The sequence below is a fragment of the Esox lucius genome, chromosome 6 (genome assembly GCF_011004845.1).
Source record: "Esox lucius isolate fEsoLuc1 chromosome 6, fEsoLuc1.pri, whole genome shotgun sequence".
NCBI lineage: Eukaryota > Metazoa > Chordata > Actinopteri > Esociformes > Esocidae > Esox > Esox lucius.
Genome location: NC_047574.1, coordinates 9054130 through 9078511, shown reverse-complemented (window position 1 = coordinate 9078511; position 24382 = coordinate 9054130). Strand labels below are relative to the sequence as shown.

The following is a 24382-nucleotide window of genomic DNA, read 5'->3' as shown; positions in this document are numbered from 1 at the left end:
AATCATTTCAAATTGGTTTCTTGAACATGACAATGAGTTCACTGTACTGAAATGGCCCCCACAGTCACCAGATCTCAACCCAATAGAGCATCTTTGGGATGTGGTGGAACGGGAGCTTCGTGCCCTGGATGTGCATCCCACAAATCTCCATCAACTGCAAGATGCTATCCTATCAATATGGGCCAACATTTCTAAAGAATGCTTTCAGCACCTTGTTGAATAAATGCCACGTAGAATTAAAGCAGTTCTGAAGGCGAAAGGGGGTCAAACACAGTATTAGTATGGTGTTCCTAATAATCCTTTAAGTGAGTGTATATGAGGATTTCTTTCAGTGGGAATTTTGGATGTCCTCCTGATGAGTGAAAAACTGTTTTAAAATGTAGATTTTGATGTGAAAATAGGTGCCGTTAGCATGGACCCCAGAAGGAGTAAGAAGGAGTAAGAGGGGGATCTCCTGCAGGGGAACAAGGACGATTAACCTTTTTTGTGCCTCCCAATGGAGACACTTGTGGCAATGCCCGTAGCAATGCCATCTACAGGCCTTTAATAAACTCAGCTAGTGTCAAGACAACAGGCTTACAAAAGGTCAGGCAACTAGGGAGTCGTGTGTGCGCTTTAAGGCAACGTGTCTTGCCAAGATCTCTTACTGAATATGTTTGTTCACTTTCCGCCACCATACTCCTCTAAGCCAACTCTTTAAATGCCCCCTAAAAGAATGTATGGCCCATTTAACAAATAAATAAATTAATGATGCCAGAGAACACCTGGAAACTGGCGTACAGTTTGAGAACCTAAAGGAAAATATAGCTAAATTAATTTGCCTCCATTTTGAGCTTGGTTTTCCAAATGGCACAAGCACAGAGTCATCTTGAACACCTGTGAAATGTCTCCAAATCAGCAATCAGTGATCCTAAGAGGGAATGAGAGAAAGGGGAGGGTGAAGGCTGTGTTTTGTGTGGTGGCACATTAGGATGCACAGTTTCCCTTCCAGCGTTGTGTGGTCCCCCTTTACATCCCTGACACTCTTTACCCATTATAATCAGTCTTTTCATTCTTGTTTTAGTTACAAATCCATTAGGATAATTCTCTTAATTAAACTGTCAGAAATACTTTGTGTTCTCTGTCTCTCTGCTCTTTGCATGACATATCATACAGGATTAATCATACTTCATCAAATGCCAATTCAGTTACAATTGAATAGGTCTTATCCTTTTTTCGTTTAGCTCGGGTTTTTACAACTTTCCCATAAAACCGCTAGTAACGGTATCTGTAAAACATACACCTAATAGGGAAATGTTGTTTGGAAATGGTAGATGTGATCTTTGTTGACAAATTCTTGGTATAATTACTGTTGATGCACACTTCCATTCTGGCTGAATAGTTAATCACAGTTTGTGGCCTTTTTGCCCTCTCTTTTCTTTGTGAACAATAGAAATAGAGTTGTTAATTTTATTTCCTGTTGTCAGATAGAAAAAGTCCATCCAAATAACAAAAGAGATTTGTTAGTTCTGCCTAATGTAAATGTGTGCATGTTCAATTGTTTCCACCAAAGCAGTTTTTATGATACACATACAGATAATTTAACTTTTTCGCTTAAAGGTGGTGTCTGGAACTTCCGTGAAAAACATTTATTTTTATTTTAAACCTCTTGTTTTGAGTTGTCAGTGTAATATGTTGTTTATATGGCCATCTATAGGTAGGATGACGTGAAACCTCATACCTCAGTTAATGGCTAACGTCCACATTACCTAACTTCCAAATTTGCTAAATTATTTTACTCTTTTAACCAATTCTGAAGGAAAGCCTGTGCCAGTGATACGGGCATGTAACTCCTCTACATTTACTGGATTGGTTGGACAATGCAAGAGAATCTCCCTCTATTTTTTTTGTATATATAGTATCTCACAAAAGTGAGTACACCCCTCATATTTCTGTAAATATTTGATTATCTTTTCATGTGACAACACAGAAGAAATGACATTTTGCTACTACGTAAAGTAGTGAGTTTACAGCTTGTATAACAGTGTAAATTTGCTGTCCCTCAAAATAACACAACACACAGCCATTTATGTCTAAACTGCTGGCAACAAAAGTGAGTACACCCCTAAGTGAAAATGTCCAAATTGGCCCCAACGTGTCAATATTTTGTGGGCCACCATTATTTTCCAGCACTGCCTTAACCCTCTGGGCATGGAGTTCACCAGAGCTTCACAGGTTGCCACTGGAGTCCTCTTCCACTCCTCCATGACGATATCACAGAGCTGGTGGATGTTAGAGACCTTGTGCTCCTCCACCTTACGTTTGAGGATGCCCCACAGATGCTCAATAGGGTTTAGGTCTGGAGACATGCTTTGCCAGTCCTCAGCTTCTTTAGCAAGGCAGTGGTCATCTTTGAGGTGTGTTTGGGGTTGTTATCATATTGGAATACTGCCCTGTGGCCCAGTCTTCGAAGGGAGGGGATCATGCTCTGCTTCAGTATGTCACAGTACATGTTGGCATTCATGGTTGCCGGCAGCACACATGTAGCCCCAGACCATGACACTCCCACCACCATGCTTGACTGTAGGCAAGACACACTTGTCTTTGTACTCCTCCCCTGGTTGCCGCCACACACGCTTGACACCATCTGAACCAAATATGTTTATCTTGGTCTCTTCAGACCATAGGACATGTTTCCAGTAATCCATGTCCTTAGTCTGCTTGTCTTCAGCAAACTGTTTGCGGGCTTTCTTGTGCATCATCTTTAGAAGAGGCTCCCTTCTGGGATGACAGCCATGCAGACCAATTTGATGCAGTGTAGGGCGTATGGTCTGACAGGCTGACCCCCGACCCGTTCAAACTCTGCAGCAAGCTCATACGTCTATTTCCCAAAGACAACCTCTAGATATGACGCTGAGCACGTGCACTCAACTTTTTTTGTCGACATTGGCGAGGCCTGTTCTGAGAGGAACCTGTCCTGTTAAACCGCTGAATGGTCTTGGCCACTGAGCTGCAGCTCAGTTTCAGGGTCTTGGCAATGTTCTTATAGCCTAGGCAATCTTTATGTCGAGCAACAAATATTTTTTTCAGGTCCTCAGAGAGTTCTTTGCCATGAGGTGCCATGTTGAACTTCCAGTGACCAGTATGAGGGAGTGTGAGAGCTATAACACCAAATTTAACACACCTGCTCCCCATTCACTCCTGAGACCTTGTAACACTAACAAGTCACATGACACCGGGGAGGGTAAATAGCTAATTGGGCCCAATTTGGACATTTTTACTTAGGGGTGTACTCACTTTTGTTGCCAGCGGTTTAAACATTAATGGCTGTGTGTTGAGTTATTTTGAGGGGACAGCAAATTTACACTGTTATACAAGCTGTACACTCACTACATTACATTGTAGTAAAGTGTCATTTCTTCAGTGTTGTCACATGAAAAGATATACTGAAATATTAGCAAAAATGTGAGGGGTGTACTGACTTTTGTGAGATACTGTATATTCTCTTTAAGAAAACAATATGGTAAATCTACTTTCACACATTCTTGTGAACGCCTCGGTTACTGTCAGTATACCTGTGTCATTCTGCAGCTTTGTCATTTATTGGTGGGTTTTAGCTTCATTGTTTTCAAAGATGAATGTCAAAGAAATAATGTTGAAAAACATTGAAATTGGTTTTCCTTTCCTTTTACCCAAATGGGGCCACAATAACAACACTAACTGCCTCCTGGCCGAAAGTTCAGATCAAGATTTTCTTAAATCATAAAACAGTTTCCGAGTACCTAATCAAATGTAGATTTTTAAATGTGCCAGATTCAATCCCACAAAGTGCATTTTAATCTTATCTGTGACTTATCTGACAAGCTCAAGAAATGCTGGAGATGCCTGTCTCACTAATAGAAATTATGGACCTCTGAATAGCTGGACAGTGGATGAGCTCCACAGAGCTGTCAAACTTCATTCAAAAATTATTAGTCAAGTCATTCAAGCGTTAAGGAGCATTTTACAGACCGCAATCATCAGCATAATGCACTCAGACTGCTTTATACCTCCACTCTTCTGCTGCCATGCTATACTGGATCCCATTACATTGCACAGGCACCTTGCAAAGTGGGTGGGTCAATAACACGATTTGCAGGTGACCATATCTTAATATATTTCAGTGCTTTGCAGGAGCTTTTTATTAACATTATCATTGTAAATTGTTATTGAATGTGAACTTGTCATTTGCATTTAGTGAGTCAACGTTTGTCATTAAAGAGTAAAGGACATTATTGCTGTCTCATGGAAAACCTTCAAAACCTATCAAGATGCCTGGGAGGATAAAGGCGTAATATGTTATGACATTGTTTAAATAACGTATTAATTGTTTTCCCTATGACACAGAACTAGTTAGCTGGGGTTTGAATGAACTCTGAGTATATTCCAAAAGACTTAGGAGCCTGCTAATGAACTGGAATCTCAGCATAATCTGTTACTGTATCTTGAATTTGCCTAGGGTAGTTTTAAATGTCTTCATTCAACTAACCAATGCCAAAGACACCAAAGATGTATTTCTATTATAAAGTTTGACAGAAGTGATGAATGACACGGTTTCCCCGTTATAAAATGTCCTGTTATAGCACTCAAGTGCTTTTTCAACAGCATGTTTGCTTACTCACAGTGAACAATATGTTCCAGTTTACAGCTGCATGAGCCAAAGGATACCATCCAAAAAGTAAGGGTATCAGCCATACTATACCGACCAATATCTCCGAGCTCGGCAGACTTTTTAAAGTTGTATTTCCTCCCTCTCAGCGGTCTGATGGTTGACTGCCCCTTGGAAAGCTTTGATGAAATCTCCTCTGGGAGCTCAGTTCTTACTGAAGAGCAGCGACAAACTTCAATGACCACTGTCAGAATTTCAAAGCATGTTTATTTTGTTTTCAAGGAGCGGAAATGACCATAGAAGAGCAAACAGCTGTTATTTATGTTTTGGCCATCGATATGAGCTCTAGGCATTTGACAAACACATCGTCATAAATTAGTATTGCTAGTGATATTTATTTTCGCAGTAAGATTATTGTTATGCTGTGATATGTTTCAGGTACAACTGCTCCTGCTTTGCTGAACAGTACCTCCAATCAGCTTTATCTTCACTTCCAGAGTGATATCAGTGTTGTTGCGGCTGGATTCCACCTTGAGTACAAAAGTGAGTACAGTCTTATCATACTTGGGGTTGATAACTTTCATTATCTCCACCTCCTTTTCCCCTTGAAAAAATGAATCTACAAGGTTTCCCTTTTTGCTTAGGCACACAAAATTGGTTTTTAATCCTTGTAGTGCCCGGAAACCCAGAATTGTGTTTTTCCATAACTTAACTTAAACTAGCCCTAATATGTAACCCCACTCTTAACCCTAACATTAAATTAACCCAAATTCTAACACTACATCCAACTATGAATTTTACCATAATTCCTAAGCCAACTTTTCCCAGTAAATACTTGTGGGGGACCTTGTGGGGACCTTGTGGGGACCTTGTGGGGACGCGCTTTATCAGGTTTCAGTAACTTTGTGTGGACATCTGGTACCCATATGTACACACAGACCCGGATCTCACACATACACACACATTTCTCTTTGCTTTAAAAATTGTACCGACCAATCATATTTCATTTTTGAACTTGATATTGATCATAATGTCTTATAAATGGGTACAAATCCTTAGGATGCTTGTCAGGCCTTTGAATGAATATTTTCCTATATATCTCAGCAGTGATTGGGTCTATAGTAATTATAAGGTATTGCCTTTGCAAACCTCCTTTTATTAAGCGCCTGTATTATTTTGTGGTTGTTATTATTATTATATGTTTTTAAGAAACAAAGAAATACAAAAGTGAACAAATTGTAAAACAACAATTTATATCTAGAAGGAAAAATGGGCCAGCTAATAAAGTTTTGTCTTATGGCCAAAAGTCTGAACAGCATTGATATTGACAGAAGAGGATTTCCAGGGAAAAGTCACAGTCCCCCATTGTTTGGATATGGATCATTGGTGCGTGAAGCAGTTTGCCATGGCTTGGCCGTAGGGTTGCTGTTTAAGTTCATGAGGGAAGAGTTAGATTGGACAGGTAGGCAGGTCTGATGCCATTTTGGACCATCTAGACCAGGAGTAGAATTTTAATTAAATTATTTCTGGGACGGGAAGCCAATAGAGGTCAGCAAGGAAAGGGCCGATGTGTGCAAACTTGCTTTTTTTGTGTTAAGATCCTTGCGGCAATGTTTTTTTATGATATTTAATGTATGAATTTAGTTTGCATGCAACGGCGCTCCCATAATCAATTCTGGAGAAAACAAATGCTTGGATAAGCTTTTCAGGCATCCAATGTGGTGGAGGAGGGTCTTATGCGAGAGATGTTCTTCAGGTGAATAACATTTTACACTTAGGTCAACTTTCACAGCCAAGTTGATGTTGACTGAGGACTGGGAAATATTTAGTTTGCCTTGACTGAAGAGGGGCAATGCTGAGGTTGGTGATGACTGAGGAGAGCAGAATGGTGAGGTTGGTGATGAAGGAGGGAATGATTTGGTTGGTGATGACTGAGTAGAGGGGAAAGATGGAGAGGGGAATGATGAGGTTGGTGATGACTGAGGAGAGGGGAATGATGAGGTTGGTGATGACTGTGTCGAGGGGACTGATGTGGCTATGACGTCAGAAGTTGCTTCACGAGTTGATGATCAACATTGCTTCTGTCTTTGACTGAGTTGGAGGAAGTTGTACTGCATCCAACATTTTACCTTATCCAGACAGTTGGACCACCTGAGGCCACATCAAACATGGTTTTGATGTACTCATGTCTGTGCACCTGTAAGCTTTGGATTTCTACACTGAGCTGTTTGAAGATCAAGTGAGGTGATGTAGAGCAGGAACAGAATGGGTCCCATCACTGACCCTTGTGGGACACCACAGCTTACGGTGAACATCTCTGATGTCATACGGCTTGTGTTTAGAGAGTGTTCCCTCAGAGGCGCTACAGTAGAACCACAATAATCTACTGTCAAGAAACAGCACTGAAGTCCAGAACTGGATTTGTAGTCATGAGCAGGTCATTTACAACCTTCACCAAGGCTGTCTCTGTATTGTGTGTGAGCCTGAAGAAAGAGCCTTATATAGCCCAGTAAAACAGAGGGTTGCTGGTTCTAATCCCCGAGTTGAAAGAACCTATTATGTTGTCCCTAAGCAAGCCAGTTAACACTATTTCCTCCCATGTCGTTTCTTTTAAAATATGGGAAAGGTAAGACTTTCACGTGAAAGCAATCTTTGTGTCATGACTATTTACTTCTGGTGAAGTAGTCCCAGGTGTTGTCAAGTGAACAAACTCTTGTTTGTTAGACTGTACATTAAAGCGTGCCAGTCTTAATGGAGCCTGGAAAAGAGTTTGAACGTTGACTTTTTTAATGGCTACAGGTAGCCAGAATCTGCACTGCATGAAGTTAGAGGCAAAGGAGGAGACAGACTATCTGGATAGTTTTGACTTGTAAAGGCATTTCCTACCACCTCCTCAACTGCTTTTTCTGTAGGATTGCACTTTGAAGAAGTCCTTTTTCAAGCACCTAACTCTGGGTGTGTTATATCCTCCAAAGCAATCATTCTGAGTAGATGTATCCCCCATTCCTTTACATTGTCATCCACCGGGAGATAATGTATGAAACTCTTAAGTGCGGGTATTCAAAAGAAAACTATCAGCTTGCTTTACTTTGTTGCTGACAGAAAGTCTCAGTGTTAAGATTAAAACTGATTTCGAAGGTGACATGGCAGAATATGTTTTGGAAATACTTTGACTGTAACCTAGGCAGTGACTTAAGCAGTGACATAGGCATTGACGTACCCAGTGACATAGACTGTAACCTAGGCAGTGACTTAAGCAGTGACAGGCATTGACGTACCCAGTGACATAGACTGTAACCTAGGCAGTGATGTAGGCACCGACAGTTCATGCTAGACTGAGGTTCAATTACATACAGACGCTTTAAGCCTGGAACATTGTGGAAGGCAACCATGGTGTCCAGACACACTACTTCATGTCAGAAGAAATATAAATATAACTTGCATAAATTGTACATACACAATATAATTAATTACCTGGCATTAGTGAAGTACAACATAAACTATGTTAACCCTAAATTAAATCCATATAGTCAAATGTTTCTACCTTATGCCACTGCACTTCTTACATGATTTGGTGTCTGATGTGAATTCCTCCTTTGTATTCTGAAATGGGCTTCCAATCTTTGCTGTGTGAGAACTGATAGCATCAGAGATCCTCTGTCTATGTGACTGGTTGGCTCATCTGGCTCTGTCTCTACAGAAGTAACAGTGGCCTTTAGCTTCTGTGGCATACCCTGATGTATACCATTTCACTTAATTCATCCTTAACACCTCCAATTTCACTGCCACTATCTCTGTCATCTCAGTGGGGATTCGAATTTGTCTATTTCCCCTCTCCCTGGTCACTTAAGGATTGTTCTAGGTTCACTTTGCTCTTAGTTGAATGTGGCTAGGCGAAGTGAGCGTCTGTCCCTCATATACTTGTTAAACAAAGAATTGAATTGCTTGAATAACAAAGTATAGAAATATAAAAAAGTTTAAAACATATGTGAAGTGGCAATTATGTTTGTTTTTACAACATTGTCAGTAAAACTTCATGAATGAATTATGAACAGTCATAGTTGATTTTAGATAAATTCTTAGCGACTTATCTTAGTTATGCAATTAAGCATCTGATGTAGACACTTTAGATGTTTGGGTTCAATATATTTTGTTTCTTACTGGGAAAAAAATTCAGAAAAATAACTCCCAACAACATCTGAATTCCAAAGCCAACAAAAACATGACATAATGGTGTCATAATCAATTATATGCATGGACCGGTTTGACTGGAATATGTAGCCTTATAAAGGAAATCCCCTAAAGTGCAGCCAGTATGTTGTGATACATTGTCAACCCTAAGAGATCTAACATGGAAAGTAACCTATATTGGCTTGCTGCATGAAGAGCAATAATCTTAGTGCCCTACATCCTTAAAAAAACAACAGCATCGTAACGCCTGTCTGCACATATAGTCTGCTATTATGAAGACTGGCCGGCACTTAAATGGAAAGGAACAGAGGTTGTGACATCTGGTCGGTACATATCCCACGACACAAGCCTCCGTGCTGGTTTAACTGGGTTAACCCACTCAGTCTTGGCTCAGTTGCCAGCTTCCATCCAATAATGAAAAAAGGCAACCTAATCATGTCTAGCCTCAAATGGACTCTCTTAACCCTTCACCTCACCACGACCACATTTTCTTAATCCTGGTTGTTGTAGTTTGTGAGAATGTCTCTGTGATCACCCTAGGTGTTAATAATCAAGACAAGGCTGAGCAGGCAGTTCCGGACCTGAGATATGTGTGCCTGCGCTGGGCAAGAATCTCAGCTGGCCCCTGCTTAAACATTTCGGACAAAACGGAGACATGCTGAGAATGTCAGGATGCTGAGAATGTCAGGATGTTCTAAATCAAGTGATTTAGACCAGAAGCATTCTACTCTTACCCAACACTGTCTGGTTCCTGCTGCTTTTCTGTTCTCATTAATGGCACCCACCTGGTGTCCCACATCTAAATAAGCCCCTGATTAAAAGGTTGACATGAAAAGATTTAGTGGAACTGGCTTTGAGGTCCAAAGTTGAATACCACTGATTAGACTAATTTAGTATGCATTCTTTACCAATTTGCTTTAGTAGGAAGACACATCACTGGGATTGTTCTGCAGAAGTTGGTAGGGAAGTGAATGTAAAGGACCATAAACTGTACTTTGTTCTGAATTGCGTGTACAGTTACTTTCTGGTAGAACGAGAGTGGCTTCTTATATTTGCATGGAGATAGCTGCCATTGACATATTGTATATTCATCCAGAAATCTTTGCATTAGATTCACTGTGGCAGCATGTTAATGAGCCTAGACTGAATCTGTCTTTTGCACTGTAGTTACAAAGTGCCAAAGCTATAATGCAGTAGGAAGATTAATGCCGTGTGATTTGGTCACACATCAAAATGTTGAATTTATAAGAGCTCGGGTTTGGAGACAAGTGTATCAAATGTTAGACTTTCTGGATCTTGAAGGCTGAATTCTTGCCTGGAATTAGTCCAGTGGGATTGTGGTTGTGGAGAAAATGTCAGATTTTTCCCCTCAAGGGTTATCATTTTCCTTCTGAGACTATGGCCATGTGGCATTTTATTGATTTACTCAGCAGAAAACCACTTCAAATGATTAGTATGTGTAATGTGAGTGTCAGCCAGATGGAATTGGAATTAACAAGTGATATTGATCAAAATAAAGGATGTGCTAGTAGTTTGATAAAAGCCAGTGTTCTAAGTAACTGCCCAGAGAAAGAATTGCACTTTTTAGAGTTCATATTCTGACTGGCGCAGTCAAACAGGTCATTTAAATAGTTTAATGACATTTTCACAATACAAGACTGAGAGTTTCGATAATGTTGACTAATATCAAAAATAAGATCACACCTGAAATATTGTAAATAATACCTACAGTTGAAGTCAGAAGTTTACATGCACCTTAGCTAAATACATTCCAACTCAGTTCTTCACAATTCCTGACATTAAATCCTAGTAAAACTTCCCCGTCTTAGGTCAGTTGGGCTCACTATTTTATTTTCAGAATGTAAAATGTCAGAATAATATTAGAGACAATGATTGATTTCAGTTTTTCTTTCTTTCATCACATTCCCAGTGAGTCAGAAGTTTACATACATTAAATTAATATTTGGTAGCATTGCCTTTAAATTGTGTCAAACCATTCGGGTAGCCTTCCACATGCTTCCCACAAAGACTTGGGTGAATTTTGCCCCATTCCTCCTGGCAGAACTGATGTAACTGAGTCAGGTTTGTGGGCCTCCTTGCTTGCATAACATTTTTCAGTTCTGCCAAGATATTTTCTATAAGATTAAGGTCAGGACTTTGTGGTGGCCACTCCAATAACTTAACTTAACGGTTTTCCTTAAGCCATTTTGTCAGAATTTTGGAAGTATTCTTGGGCTTGTTGTCCATTTGGAAGACCCACTTGCGACCAACCTTTAACTTCCTGACTGATGTTGCTTCAGTTTATCTGCATAAGTTCCCTTCCTGATGATACCATCCATTTTGTGAAGTGCACCAGTCCTTCCTGTGTCTCCTTCCTGAGCAGTGTAATGGCTGCGTGGTCGCAGGGTATCTATACTTGCGTACTATTTTTTGTACAGATAAACGTGGTGCCTTCAGGCATTTGGAAATTGCTCCCACGAATGAACCAAACTTGTGATCTACAATTATTTGGCTGATTTCTTTAGATTTTCCCATTATGTCAAGCAAAGAGGCACTGGGTTTGAATGTAGGCCTTGAAACACAGTACATCCTCAGGTACACCTTCGATTGACTCAGATTATGTCAATTAGCCAGAAGCATCTAAACCATGACAGCATTTTCTGGAATTTGCCAAGCTGTTTAACAGCACAGTCAGCTCACTGTATGTGAACCTCTGACCCACTGGAATTGTGAGATAGTGAATTATAAGTGAAATAATCGGTCTGTAAACAATTGTTGGAAATTATACTTGTCAAAGCAGATGTCCTAACTGACTTGCCAAAACTGTAGTTTGTTAACATCAAATCTGTGGAGTGGTTGAAAAAGTAGTTTTAATGACTTCAACTGAAGTGTATGTAAACTTCTGACTTCAACTGTATATTTAAAAATGTATTCATGGCCAAATGGCAAAACACTTGGAAACCTATTAGCTCTTTGGTGAGGGGAAAAGTTGCTGTCCAAAATAAAATGACCATAAAATTAGTGACTGCAATCTTAAATCTTAACATAAACGTTTAAAATGAAACTGTATTTTATTCAGCCATAGCATTAAATACACACTTAAAATACTAAGGTAGGTACATAAGGACTTATCTTTCCAAGGCCTAGTGAGTAAGATAAATGGAGCTCCTTCTAAGGGTGCGCTGAGACGAGTATCAGAACAGATGTGGAGAATCTCTGAATATGACTATGATATAAAAAAATAAAATCCTATTTCTCAGTGATTGGAAATATATATATATATATATATATATATTCAGCTGCAGCATGCGTCTCTGTCATTGTAAAAATGCAATTGCCTAGTATCTCTGTCTGCAAAGAAACAGGTGGGATGTAGGTTAAGTCTGCTGTCACTATTTGGTTGGAACAAGCACTGTTCCTCCTCCTGTTCATCTCCTAGAGACACACACACACACACACACACACACACACACGCGCGCGCGCGCACACACACACAGGTCCCGTCCGTTTGCTCACCGAAAAGCAAATCTAGTTTCTCGAAAAAAAAGTTACGTGAATATCAGACACCTTAGTTGTGTTGGTATCAATCCAGTTATATTTTCTGTCAACTTCACTGAGGCCATTGTTTTTCTCTGTCTATGGTGCGTTGTAGTTAGTAGTACTACGCCTATTTGTCCGTCGTGTTCTATTGCTGTCGTCCTGTCGTTATGTTCTTAGCTAAGCCCGTGCTTTGTTGTGTTGCCGGGATATAAATGTATTGCCGGCCGGGCATATTAACAAGGTCGATGGATCAGCGGAAAAACTACGATGCGGTTTACGCATGTGAAGCTGCTATCCACGCAAAACAGCACGACATCAAACAAAAATGCTGAAAAACACTTATCGTAGAGGGCAAGCACGGGCACCCCCATCCACCCCCCACCCGCCGCAGGCCCCCCCCCCCACCGACCGCGGGCCCCCCCCCACCCACCCACCGCGGGCCCCGGTGCAGCCACACCCCCTGCATAGTTACGCCGGTGTTGATAACTGACTATCAGGCTGGATAAGGTTCTCGCATTGAGACGTGTGATTGGGAGAGGGTACAGCGATGTAGTCTGAGGCTCTGAGTGATTGCGTAGTGTGTTCAGTTATAGGCTTTACAGGCATATAAAGCTCAATTCCTGGTTTTCGGATTACGAGTATATCCGATTATGAGCAGTAAGGCGTTTGAAACAGATACGATTATGCATAAAGGTATGGTGAGTTCGGCACACCCCTAGCTTGTACCTTATGCAGCCTTCTCTTTTATTCTGCTTGGATATGAGCTCAAACCAGAAGTGATCTGATTTGAAGCGCCGTTACCCAATACCGCCACTAGATGGCAGTGAAAAGCGAGAGCAATCTAGCTCTTGCACAAATACTTGGACAGCACTCATGGGCTAATTGAGTGAATGCCAACGACAGGCATGACTACTGCTGGCACACTGCCAGATTTCAATATGGTGCCTTGTGCGGTACATTAATATTTGTATCACTTTCAACTGTAAGGTGAGACACAAATTAGTCCGTTTTTGTTGTAGGCCCCCCCCCCCCCCCCCCCCCCCCCCCCCCCCCCCCTTGTGGCCGCCGCGGCCCCTGCGCAGAGCACCACCAATATCCGTAGCCCTCCCAACACATGCACAGTCATCCAGAGGTCCATGTTTGAAACGGTCACCTGCACATTAGCCGTGGGACGGTAGCGTTGGCCTGTGTTATGCTGTGTAATTTAAGCCCAAGCAATGCAGGTGAAAGGGCTTTGCCATGGATGGGGAGGGAGATAACGAGGCAGGTTTACTCACCCTCACCGCGACACGCCGCTTCCTACGTGTTACACCCAAACAAGGCCAATGCATACAGGGTCTCCTTTCATTGGCTCGGCTGACGTGGTTGTCATGGCAACATGTTCTCTCACACTCTCATCCTGCAGTGTGTTCAATTTAAACCCCCCGGATTTTTTTTTTTTTTTTTTTTTCAAGAAATGAGGAATATCACAATGCGAAATGAATTGCACGGGCCAGTGGTTGTGCTTTCATTGTTATTATTATTGAACAATACTGTTTTAGCATTCTAAATCGTAGACACAGTTTGCACACATTCCCAGTGCATTCTGTAGTTTTATCATGTTGCACCTTGTACCCGAATTCATTGGAGTCATTCATTTCCATGAACTTTCCACAACTGGGTGTTTTATCCATGCAAATTACAAAATTGTTTGAATTTACAAAACTTAAAACCGTGGTCATCTTGCCGATAACCAGTGTTTCTATTATATAGCTGTCTCTCTAAACCGCGTACTATAATCCTACTTAACTCTCTTTGTGCTTGGCTTCTTGTTGCTCCAGCTTTGATAAATACTGTACCGTTCTGAAGCAGAAGTCTAAAAACATGATCACCAAACTGAACCGAGAGCGACCATTAATCCGGTGAGAACCACTAGCCAGATACGATGACACCTGTTTTCTCTCTGCTTCATCCAGCCGTGGGTCTCACCACCTGCCCTGAGCCGACGGTGCCAGCCAACGGGATCAAAACAGGGGACAGGTACATGGTCAATGAGGTGGTGTCGTTCAGCTGTGAACCGGGATACGTGCTGCAGGTGAGGGCTTGTGCCTTTTAAGGACTACTGTGTGGTGAATGAGCACAGCTGTGTCCACTCCCTACCTTTACGATGGCTGGTATGGCGTTCTTCCCCCCCCCCCCAGGGCCACTCTCATATATCATGCATGCCAGGGACCGTACGCCGGTGGAACTACCCGCCGCCTCTCTGCATTGGTAGGAACCTTTTCAAAACAAGTCCCACGTTCAGTGTCCGTTGTTTTATTTTTGTCGCTGTTTGCTGTCTCTGACATTTTACAAAATGCACCGGCGTACATGCATTATGTGTGTTTTCTTTTCCAGCAAAGTGCGGTGGCACTGTACACGACTTGACCAATGTTATTTTAAGTCCTGGATTCCCTGGCAACTACCCTGGAAACCTGGACTGTACCTGGAGGATTCTGTTACCAGTTGGATATGGTTAGGAACCTTTGCTATCACATCGATAATTGCTTCTTTTCTCTTTTTTTATTATTATATATATTTTTTTTACATGACTTAATTTATTTACATTTTCAGACCTTTGCAGTCAGTTTAAATCTGTAACGCAATTTACAAGAGGGCTGTTTGTTGCCATCCATTTATTCATGTTGCTTCGCAGTTCAGATTACTCCAGAACAAAATGCCAGTTCCAGATGTTAACAAGGCAATTGTGAGTGATTTAAAAAGGTAGCTATTTAGGGTTACCTATGAGTACAAAGAATTATTTCTGCCAATCCTAAGAAAAAATTATTGTAAAACATGGAGATATCCAAAAGCAATTTTCTGCCTTATAAAGCAGCCTCTCCACAAGTAAGAATAATGATAATAATTTTGAGTTGTGTCTGTATACCAAAATGTGTGTTGTTTACATGGCCCAGTATTTCAAAGATGACACACAAAGTGGTTTGCAGACACTGATTACAGGATGGAGTGTGTTGAATAAAGCAATGGAAAAGAGGAAAATTTAAATGTATACATTTTAGTTATTTAGTGGACGCTCTCATCCAGAGCACATTCATCTTAACACAGCCATGTTGAACAAGGATGCATACAGCAATATCCTTCTTTAAATGACTGTCCTAAGCATCAGCAAGTGGCCAAAATCCTTCCTCTGCTACTCTGGGAAGACCAGAACATAACAAGAATGCTGAAATTGATTATATTAATTTCCCACCCTTTTCTCCCCTGGAAAAGCATGAGATAATATCAGTACTTGATTGCACTATAATCTCTACCATCAGAAATTATGAGTTGAGTTTCTCTTCAACGTGTTATGATGCTGCTTGACAAAGACGGTTTGTAATAGTTCAAAACAAAGCACATTAAATGAGCAATGTGCATATACTGAATGCATTAGGTGATTACAACACATGTCCACACAGGTAACGCTTTGATGAAAATGGAATGCTTTGACGCTTGTTCTGATGACATAAACACAGAACCAATGAGCGACACCTTTCTCACACAGTGTGTTTTCTTGTTTCGTAGGTGCTCATATTCAGTTTCTTAACTTCTCCTCTGAAGACAACCATGATTTTTTAGAGGTTAGAAATGGTCCACAGCACAGCAGTTCCCTAATTGGACAGTTCAGTGGAAGTCAGCTACCGCCCAACCTGCTGAGCACCACACACGAGACTGTGATCCACTTCTACAGTGACCATTCTGAGAACAGGCATGGATTCAAACTGGCCTACCAAGGTGACTGTGGTCCTCCATGATCTTGTTTTGTTGCTTCAAATACGGTTCATTAGAACGTACAAAACACCTCGAGCAAATGGAGACAGAAAGAAAACAAAAAAACATGACAGACGTAGAATAAACATAACAAAAGTAAATATAACGACTAAAAATAAACAACTCCCAACTCCCCCCAGAGAACCTTCTCTCACCATCCCAACCATGTTTTGAGGCAGTGTGCTGTTTGTTTGTGTGAACTTCGTTTACAAACATCGGAGTAAAACAGGCTGATATTTTGGGCATTTATTATGATTGGATGCAGCAGCTGAAGTAAGCTCATGAGGCATGTATTTTCTTCAAGAATGAATGGTTGCATATAATTAATTCATAGGTCTAAATATTGATGTAACAATTCCAGATTCACCCTTTACGGGTCATTGTAAAATAGATGGAATGTCAGCTTTAATGACTCAAAGAGCCTGTCAGTAAGATTATCTGAGAATCTGCACAATCAGAATCAATGACAGGGTACTCCATTAAGTGGCTGCTCCCATCTGGAAATAGCATTCAGAATCACTGGAGAGGTATCCATTTACATGTCGAGGACACAGCTTCCACTTCTAAAAACAGATAACCCTGTGTATCATCTTCTGACACCTCCAGGCTAGAGGTTCCACATCCTTCATTTTTACTCTTAGCAAACAAAACAACAGCATGGATAGAATATCACATCTCATTTAACAGTCGCAGCTTACAGGCTTGTTCGTTGTATACAAACACAAATGGGAATGCGGTTGTCAATTGTCGGTGCTATCAAGCTTCAGTAGCTTGAGTGTTGTGGATTTATTTTTTAGGGGGCGAACCTGTTAGTTCCCTTGTGGCCATTGTTTGTTGTTGGCATTTTATGTTTGAGAGAGACACGTCACTGTGGCATTATCGTGGAAATATGCCTGGCAGGTGTCATGCTGTGCAGACGCAAAGGGTAGTTGATATCGTGGTATACAATATTCTGTATTACATACTGTACAATAAGCTTATCATAAATTTGACACTTAAGTGTAATTTCCCTTTCTCTGTTTTATTGTAGCATATGAACTACAGAATTGCCAAGACCCTACTCCATTCCCAAATGGATATATCATTAATAGTGACCATAATGCTGGCCAGTCGATAACTTTTGAGTGCTTCCCTGGATATGTTCTGATTGGCCGTCCTGTGCTCACCTGTCAACATGGAATCAACAGGAAATGGAATCACCCCTTTCCCCGTTGTGAAGGTGAGTGCCAGTAATGTGACACATTTCTGATATTTAACCAAGGGCCTCATTGCTGTCTCTGCTTCATCTATCTGTTTTCAAAACATGTTTAGCACTACAGCAGTAGATATGAAAATGATATCCAGCCATAGGCTAATCTTTGCAATGCTTTTGAAGTGAACTTCTATTCTGTTGTGCAGTTCGAATAAAGGCTGTGTTTCCCAAAACTGCGTCTGATTACTGCCTTTGAAAAGGGCTCCAATTGAGACCCAGACTCCTGGGGGGTGTTCTAAATTGCCTCTGCATTGAGGAATGTAAGCACTGTAGTGTGAGTGCTGGCAACGGCTTAAACAATCAATACCTAGAAAGGTTTCTCCGGGTTTTGCCCTCGTTCACCGACACGTTTCTGCATCGCGGTATTGTATTTTTGGTCACGTTATGTTGGTGAAGTGGCCAAAGTTATTTCCGCGTCCCTTTTGCTGTTAAAGCTCAGGACTTAGTGATCCAGGAAGTGGGAAAGAGGCACCATGAGTGTGTAACATTTATGGCGGGGGGGGTTGCTCTGTTGTTCAAATGGTATCATGATCGCTGTTCATGTTTAATCCAGGAGTACATTAAAGTACTGTATTAAAAAGGAATGTCCAGTTGGCGAAGTAATGTCTTTGGGTCATTAGCAGACAGATAAGCAGAGCAAGTAAGACCAATCCACTTAACAAGAGTTTCCACGGCGTGCTTGGCCCAACAGTGTTTTCCTCCTTCTCCTACTGCTCCCTGTTTTCTTGTATTGCAGCGCCGTGTGGCTACAACATAACTGCCCCGAACGGCACCATATTTTCGCCCGAATACCCAAACGAGTACCCCAACTCACAGGACTGCACCTGGCTTATCACCGTGCCGCGTGGACATGGCATTTACATCAACTTCACCCTGCTCCAGACCGAGCCTGTCACGGATTACATTGCTGTATGGTGAGGGGATTGATGGTTCTCACCAGCTCCCAACTGGCTCGTCGTTATTCGACGCCGTACATATCTTTTACTGTGAAGGACTACCGTTTTTCGTAGCGAACACAGGAAGAGCCGGAGATATGCTGTAATCACGGGGGGGGAAAGAACCGTATCAACGTGCTGCATTACCCTACAGTCCAGGCTGCTTTCATTGCCTTTGCTAGTAAAGATGCACTTGAATGTAACAATAGAAAAAAAAATGTGTGCCATGGTTTAATTTCCAGCACCCGAGAGTGGATTAAAACGATGTATTTCAATGGGGAAAATACACACTTTCTGCCACAATATAGCCCTCTGTGAGTTATATAGGTTATTAATCTTCAGAAGCCATTAAAAGAGGCCAGTAGTCTCTAAAGTCATCATTTTTTATTTTTTGCTGTTTTCATTCAACGCAGTCTGTAATGTAATGGTTTTTTATGAAAGTCAGCACAAGTCAGCACAAAGCTATAGATTTGAGACCAAATCAATTTAACCAAGCCACACAGAAATGCTGGGCATTATTGCACTGTTTAATGGTTGCGTTATAAATGTAATGCATTTTCAATGTCTTCTGGTCTCTTCCAGGGATGGCCCTGAGCAGAGCTACCCACAGCTTGGGATTTTCAGTGGTAATACAGCGTTGGAGTCAGCCTACAGTTCTTTCAATCAGGTCCTTATCAAGTTTCACAGCGACTTCTCCACAAGTGGATTTTTTGTCCTCAATTTCCATGGTTAGTTTCTCTCCCAAATAAAAAAAAATGTACCTAAAATGCAATGCATACTGATTCCCTGTTTTTTTTTAAATATATCAGAAATAAAGTATTCTCATGTTTTACTATGAGGTCAGGTGTATGTAGTCAATTTCAGTGTAATATATTGTATGTGTAAGCCTTTCTCTTCTGGAACTAGCCATCGTCGGTGGCATATTTGATAATAATGTTTGTCTATATAAGTATAATATGAAACATTTTATTTGAGGGATCATTTGTAAACAGATCTACTCTTGCAAAATATGTACTGGATTCTTTCTCTCCTTTCAGCCTATCGTCTGAAAAAATGCCCACCTCCCCCAACAGTAGAAGACGCAGAAATAGTGTACGAAGATCAAGATTATGAAATTGGTAAGTGTGCACCAGAGAGATGACCAACCCAACCACACATTCATACTCAGTCAGGGATCCACTTCCTGTTTCAGCACATTCATTCTACTATGCGACATTGACTCAAAAGTCGTGGCACTGTGTGAACCCCATTCTCGCTGAGGCTTGAAAGGGAAATTGAATTGCAGTGTGTTACCAACGGTTGTCAATGCTGCCGTTTTATTTGATATTGTCCCTGACAACCATGTGTGAGGGTTATAACACAGACGGCTGAGTTATAATAAGTTACATTGCGGCTGGGATTGTCTTTACTTCAAGGGGAAAACCCCTCCTTAAATGTATTACTAATTTGGGGGAAATTGAATGTAAGTGCGTTATTTTAGGTCAGCGCAGTAGGCAGCAAAAGTAAGCAGCAGCCTTGAAAGATAACAGACATTGAGCTCGATGTGCTGTTATTCCCCGACTGACACAAAGGAGAGCCCAGCAGGTGGAAGGTGATGTGGTGGTGGGCTAGCAAAAACAGACAAGCAGAGTGCCTAACCCATGTTATAGCTACATGGTCATAGAAAACCCCACTGCATTGTTCGCTTGCCCAGACAGCGATGGAGATGCGCACCTTCGATTGGTTGCCGTGTGAGTGGTTATCTAATTGCGGCAATGTCAACTGATCCCTTCACCTGATGCGTGACCAGAGCTTGTGGGTTTCCAGTCTGATCTGGCCTCCTTTCATATACACAAAAATGATATCCGTTGTGGGTTTCCGTCGGATATGGCTAATATCTCATCTGCTATAAAAGGTATTAAATAAATCTTTTGTCCAGGAGACATTGTGAAGTATCGCTGCTTTCCTGGATTCAGCTTGGTAGGCAACAGTGAGCTGACATGTAAGCTCAACTCTCATCTCCAGTTTGAGAGTCCTCCACCTACTTGTGAAGGTAAGAGAATGTTCTGACCTGCCTTTTCTTCTTATCCTTCTTTCCTCTGAGTTTTTTTTTTCTTTCTCGAAAATGAAAGTCTTTACCGGAGGTGAACCTTGAGCTCAGATAGTTTCAAGAAGCGAGTTGTGTCGTCTGCCTTTGCGAGCATGTCTGTTTGACTGCCATTTGTTCAATCTGACATTATGACGTTCTGTAATTGCTTCCTTAGCCTTTTAACAACACCTTGGCACTACAGTATTGCTAAGCGTTGTTCCAAGCATCAACGTGTTAATAACCATGCACATTTTCTGTCATGGAAGAGCAGTGCAGCTAGTCTCAGTGTCTCTTTGTAATCAGAGCTCCAAACAACAGTGAGTCACATATTGAATGGCTTATTCGTACATATCATTTCTAATTATAGTGCCAACGTGATGGCACAGATGGTAGGGTACACTATGGCTCTATTAAAGCACAGCACAAAGCACTAACAAGCCTTTTCTAGGGAGATATGGAGATAAGCACAGCAGAGTTTTCTTCAATTGTTGTCATTCCGTAATGCAGCTAAGCAGATATGGTCCATTCGGTTTGTTTTCATTATCATTTGCCTACAGGGTAGAATACGAAAATGGAAAATGCCTTCACATTATTTCTTTCCATAGATCACTAACCCCAAGCTCATTCGGATTTACCACCAGGAGAGGTTTAAAAGAAGTACAGTTTAGGTGATGAAGATATAGTGACATTCTTTTTCCTCGGCTTCTGTTTGTTGTGCTCTCAGCCCAGTGTCCTGCAAATGAAGAACGCACCTCCTCATCCGGAGTCATCCTTAGTCCAGGTTTCCCTAAAAACTACCCCAACTCTCAGACCTGCTCGTGGATTATCAAAGTTCAGACTCCATATACCATCTCTATCTTCGTGGAGATGTTTCAGAGCGAGAAGCAGTTTGACGAACTCGAGATCTTCGACGGTAATGCGTCGTTCTAAACAGCTGAATAAGCCACAGGCATTTTAACTTTGTTTTTTGGTGCGGTCTTAAAATGCAACGTCGAAGACGCTTGAAGATATTTCAGCTACCCCGTGAGCGCTGTCACTTGTGACATTTCTTTTCTTTTCATCTGTTAGGACCATCTGGCCAAAGCCCTTTGCTGGTGGCTCTCAGTGGAAATCACTCTACACAGTTAAACTTCACTAGTAAGACCAACCAACTTTACCTGAGATGGTCCACTGATCATGCAACCAGCAAAAGAGGGTTCAAAATCCGCTACACAGGTTTGTAGTTCATTACCATATGTTTATTTTCATAATATATTAACGTTTAATGTGTTTCCCCTTTGCTGTCGGGATGACTGTTTCTACCAGTGATGCATAAATTCTTATTAGAGGAGTCTTATATTTCATGAAAGAGACCGAATGAATTCTGAAACATTTGAACTGCGGTACATCCAAAGAAAGGAAAAGCACCATAGTCTTTTCCTCTGGTCAGGGTGTCAGAGAAGATTATACACCAGCATCAGTCCTCTGAGGCGGTTGCTTTAGATCCAATTTAGGTCAGAGAGTATGATCGGAAGTCAGTATTTTCCAAGTTAGCCCTCATTAGGCTCGACCCAGACATTTACTGTATACCTGCAGGGATACTTTTCCAAGTTCTCCATAATAGAGGTCAAAGATCCCATAATGACTTTGGCTGAATAACTGCCAAACAGACATTTCCACCAATGACCAAACATGATATATAACTCGCAGAGCCCAGTGGCAATGATTAGTACCCTCCATTTATTTTCTTCTCGTTTTTCTCCCTCTGTCACATTTCTTCTCCATTTCCATTTTTGTCAGTCCTTTTGCCATCTCAGCCCCAGTGCTAGTTATTATTCCAGTTTTGTTTCCATATGTTTCTCCATTTATTCAATTTGCCATCTCTTGTGCTGTGGGAAAAAAAGAGCATGACTCCAGGGATTTTTTTTTCTCCATTGCATTGAGGCCTGATGTGTCTGTATGAGTGATGGTTTCTGAAGGCTTCAGAATGGCTACCATGGTGGTGTCAGACTGTGTTAAAGGCTTTTTAAATAATGCAGGGTTGTTGAACACAGTGAGGGTATTACACCTCTGCTTGATCTTTACAAAACTGCTTTGGGAGAGAAGAAGTCTTTACCCAGCCAGGGGATTTTTTTCCTTTCGTCTTAAACAGTCCATTGGGCTTTCATCAAAGTAAATTAGAATGATATGCTGCCTGGAGTTTTAACATGTGGTCTAATCACCCAGAACCTAGACTCCACCATTTAGTCCTATTCATCTAATGGATGGATTTAACTTCCATGAGATTAGGGAAGGAGATATTGTGAATTATCTGAAAATACTAATGTATACTAATGTAATATAAAATAAAAATCTAAAGCACAAGTCTATCTAGTGTATATAGTTAAACATTTAAATGGGGAATTTATATTAAAAAAAACACTTGCTCTTTCTTTCCCCTTTAGCTCCTTACTGTAGCATTAATGACCCTCCTGCAAATGGAGGTGTGCTTAATCGAACAAGAGAGCGTCCAGGAAGCAAACTGCAGTTCTACTGTAATGCTGGCTACAGGCTGGTGGGCCCGAGAAATTCCACCTGCCGGTTGCATCCGAACGGACTGTATCATTGGGATGCCCCAGCCCCACTATGTCAAGGTAATGCAGAGAATAACATTTACTGACTCGAGGGGGATTCACTTTATCTTATGCCTGGTGAAGGTCTTGCGAATTCAATAGGGCTCCCTCTTGTCATAATGTGGAGATGTGTTTGTCTGCACGAAACTGGAGGATTTATGATTCATTGTCTTTTTCTATTTCTCTTTGCTCTTCAACATAGCAGACTACAATTCTAGAATATTGCCTAGTATCACCAAAATATCTTATAATGACTAGATTCTGGGACAAGTCTTTTAACAAACTTTGTTCAGAAGTGTATCATTGATAGTTATGTAACTGACCCTTTTTGCATTGTGTTCATTAGTGTGACAGCCCGTTGCTGTAATGAGATGTATTTTTGCATAAAGGAATAGAGGATAAGATAGAGCTAATTACTTCTGGGGGTTTTATCTGTACAGTACATGCCTGTTTGCAGTAGAGCATGCAAGACAATTATCTCTCTAAACGTACAAAGGAAAAGGAATATTTATTGGGAAACTGCGTCCGTCATTTGTGGTTACGTGCGGATGGGTAACTCGCTAACAAAACAACAGAGTCATTTTAATCCAAACTTAATCTTATATGAAATGATGCCGTAATTTAATACAGTGTGGTTCTCATATTACCCTAAACATAGTTCATCACCTGTGGTAAACAAGGCCACTCTATTCTGCATCACAGGACACTGTTACATAAAGCAGTGGCTAATTGTTAGAACATTCATATCCCATTTTAACATAAGGCTTCATGTTATACTCTCTTATGGAATATGACAATACTGTCTTCTGTGTGCTGAGAGGAATATCCATGTTGCTGATCCTAAGGTCGTGGAGGAGTCTTCTTTTTAATCCATCTTCAGCCAAAGGTTATGATTCAATATAACAAGAAAACTGCTTAATTGGTCCCACTGCTTTTACTGAAAAGATGAAAGCGTCTCGTTATCTACAGCTGTTGTCCAAATATCATCAGAATAATCTATTACCAGATTTTGTTTTTGTTCCTCCTGATTCTTCGTTGCTTGTCTAGAAGGAATTTAAACAAACAGTTTCAGGCTGATACATTATTGTTTGATGAGAGAACCCATTTTAATATTTCAGTGTCTTTGGATTTGCAGCTATATCATGTGGAATCCCAGAGTCTCCAGTCAATGGCTCATTTCACGGTTTCCAGTACACTGTGGGAAGCACAGTGGACTACCAGTGCAACGATGGGTACAGGATGGAGACCCGTCTCCCCGCGAGCGCCATCTGTCTGGAGGACGGAACATGGAGCAACGCTGCACACCCGCCCCTTTGTTTACGTGAGAAAAATAACCTTTTGTTCCCCGTGCGAGCACTGTGCTAAAACTGCCTGGCTCATTGGGCCACT

The 24382-nt window shown here is 41.2% G+C and overlaps 1 protein-coding gene across 3 annotated transcripts in view; it reads left to right on the top strand.

The window, feature by feature from the left end:
- Nucleotides 1-24382, top strand: part of LOC105021402 (CUB and sushi domain-containing protein 1) — a 398226-nt gene that overhangs the window by 340950 nt on the left and 32894 nt on the right. For all 3 annotated transcript variants that reach the window (XM_020047620.2, XM_020047618.2, XM_020047621.2), the window contains exons 37-50: nucleotides 5066-5170; nucleotides 14314-14432; nucleotides 14539-14608; nucleotides 14735-14851; nucleotides 15902-16111; nucleotides 17178-17366; nucleotides 18136-18313; nucleotides 18917-19062; nucleotides 19372-19452; nucleotides 20253-20366; nucleotides 21127-21315; nucleotides 21471-21617; nucleotides 22826-23014; nucleotides 24129-24314. In XM_020047620.2, the coding sequence (XP_019903179.2) occupies nucleotides 5066-5170; nucleotides 14314-14432; nucleotides 14539-14608; nucleotides 14735-14851; nucleotides 15902-16111; nucleotides 17178-17366; nucleotides 18136-18313; nucleotides 18917-19062; nucleotides 19372-19452; nucleotides 20253-20366; nucleotides 21127-21315; nucleotides 21471-21617; nucleotides 22826-23014; nucleotides 24129-24314 (2040 nt within the window). The remainder of the gene's footprint in view (nucleotides 1-5065; nucleotides 5171-14313; nucleotides 14433-14538; nucleotides 14609-14734; nucleotides 14852-15901; nucleotides 16112-17177; nucleotides 17367-18135; nucleotides 18314-18916; nucleotides 19063-19371; nucleotides 19453-20252; nucleotides 20367-21126; nucleotides 21316-21470; nucleotides 21618-22825; nucleotides 23015-24128; nucleotides 24315-24382) is intronic.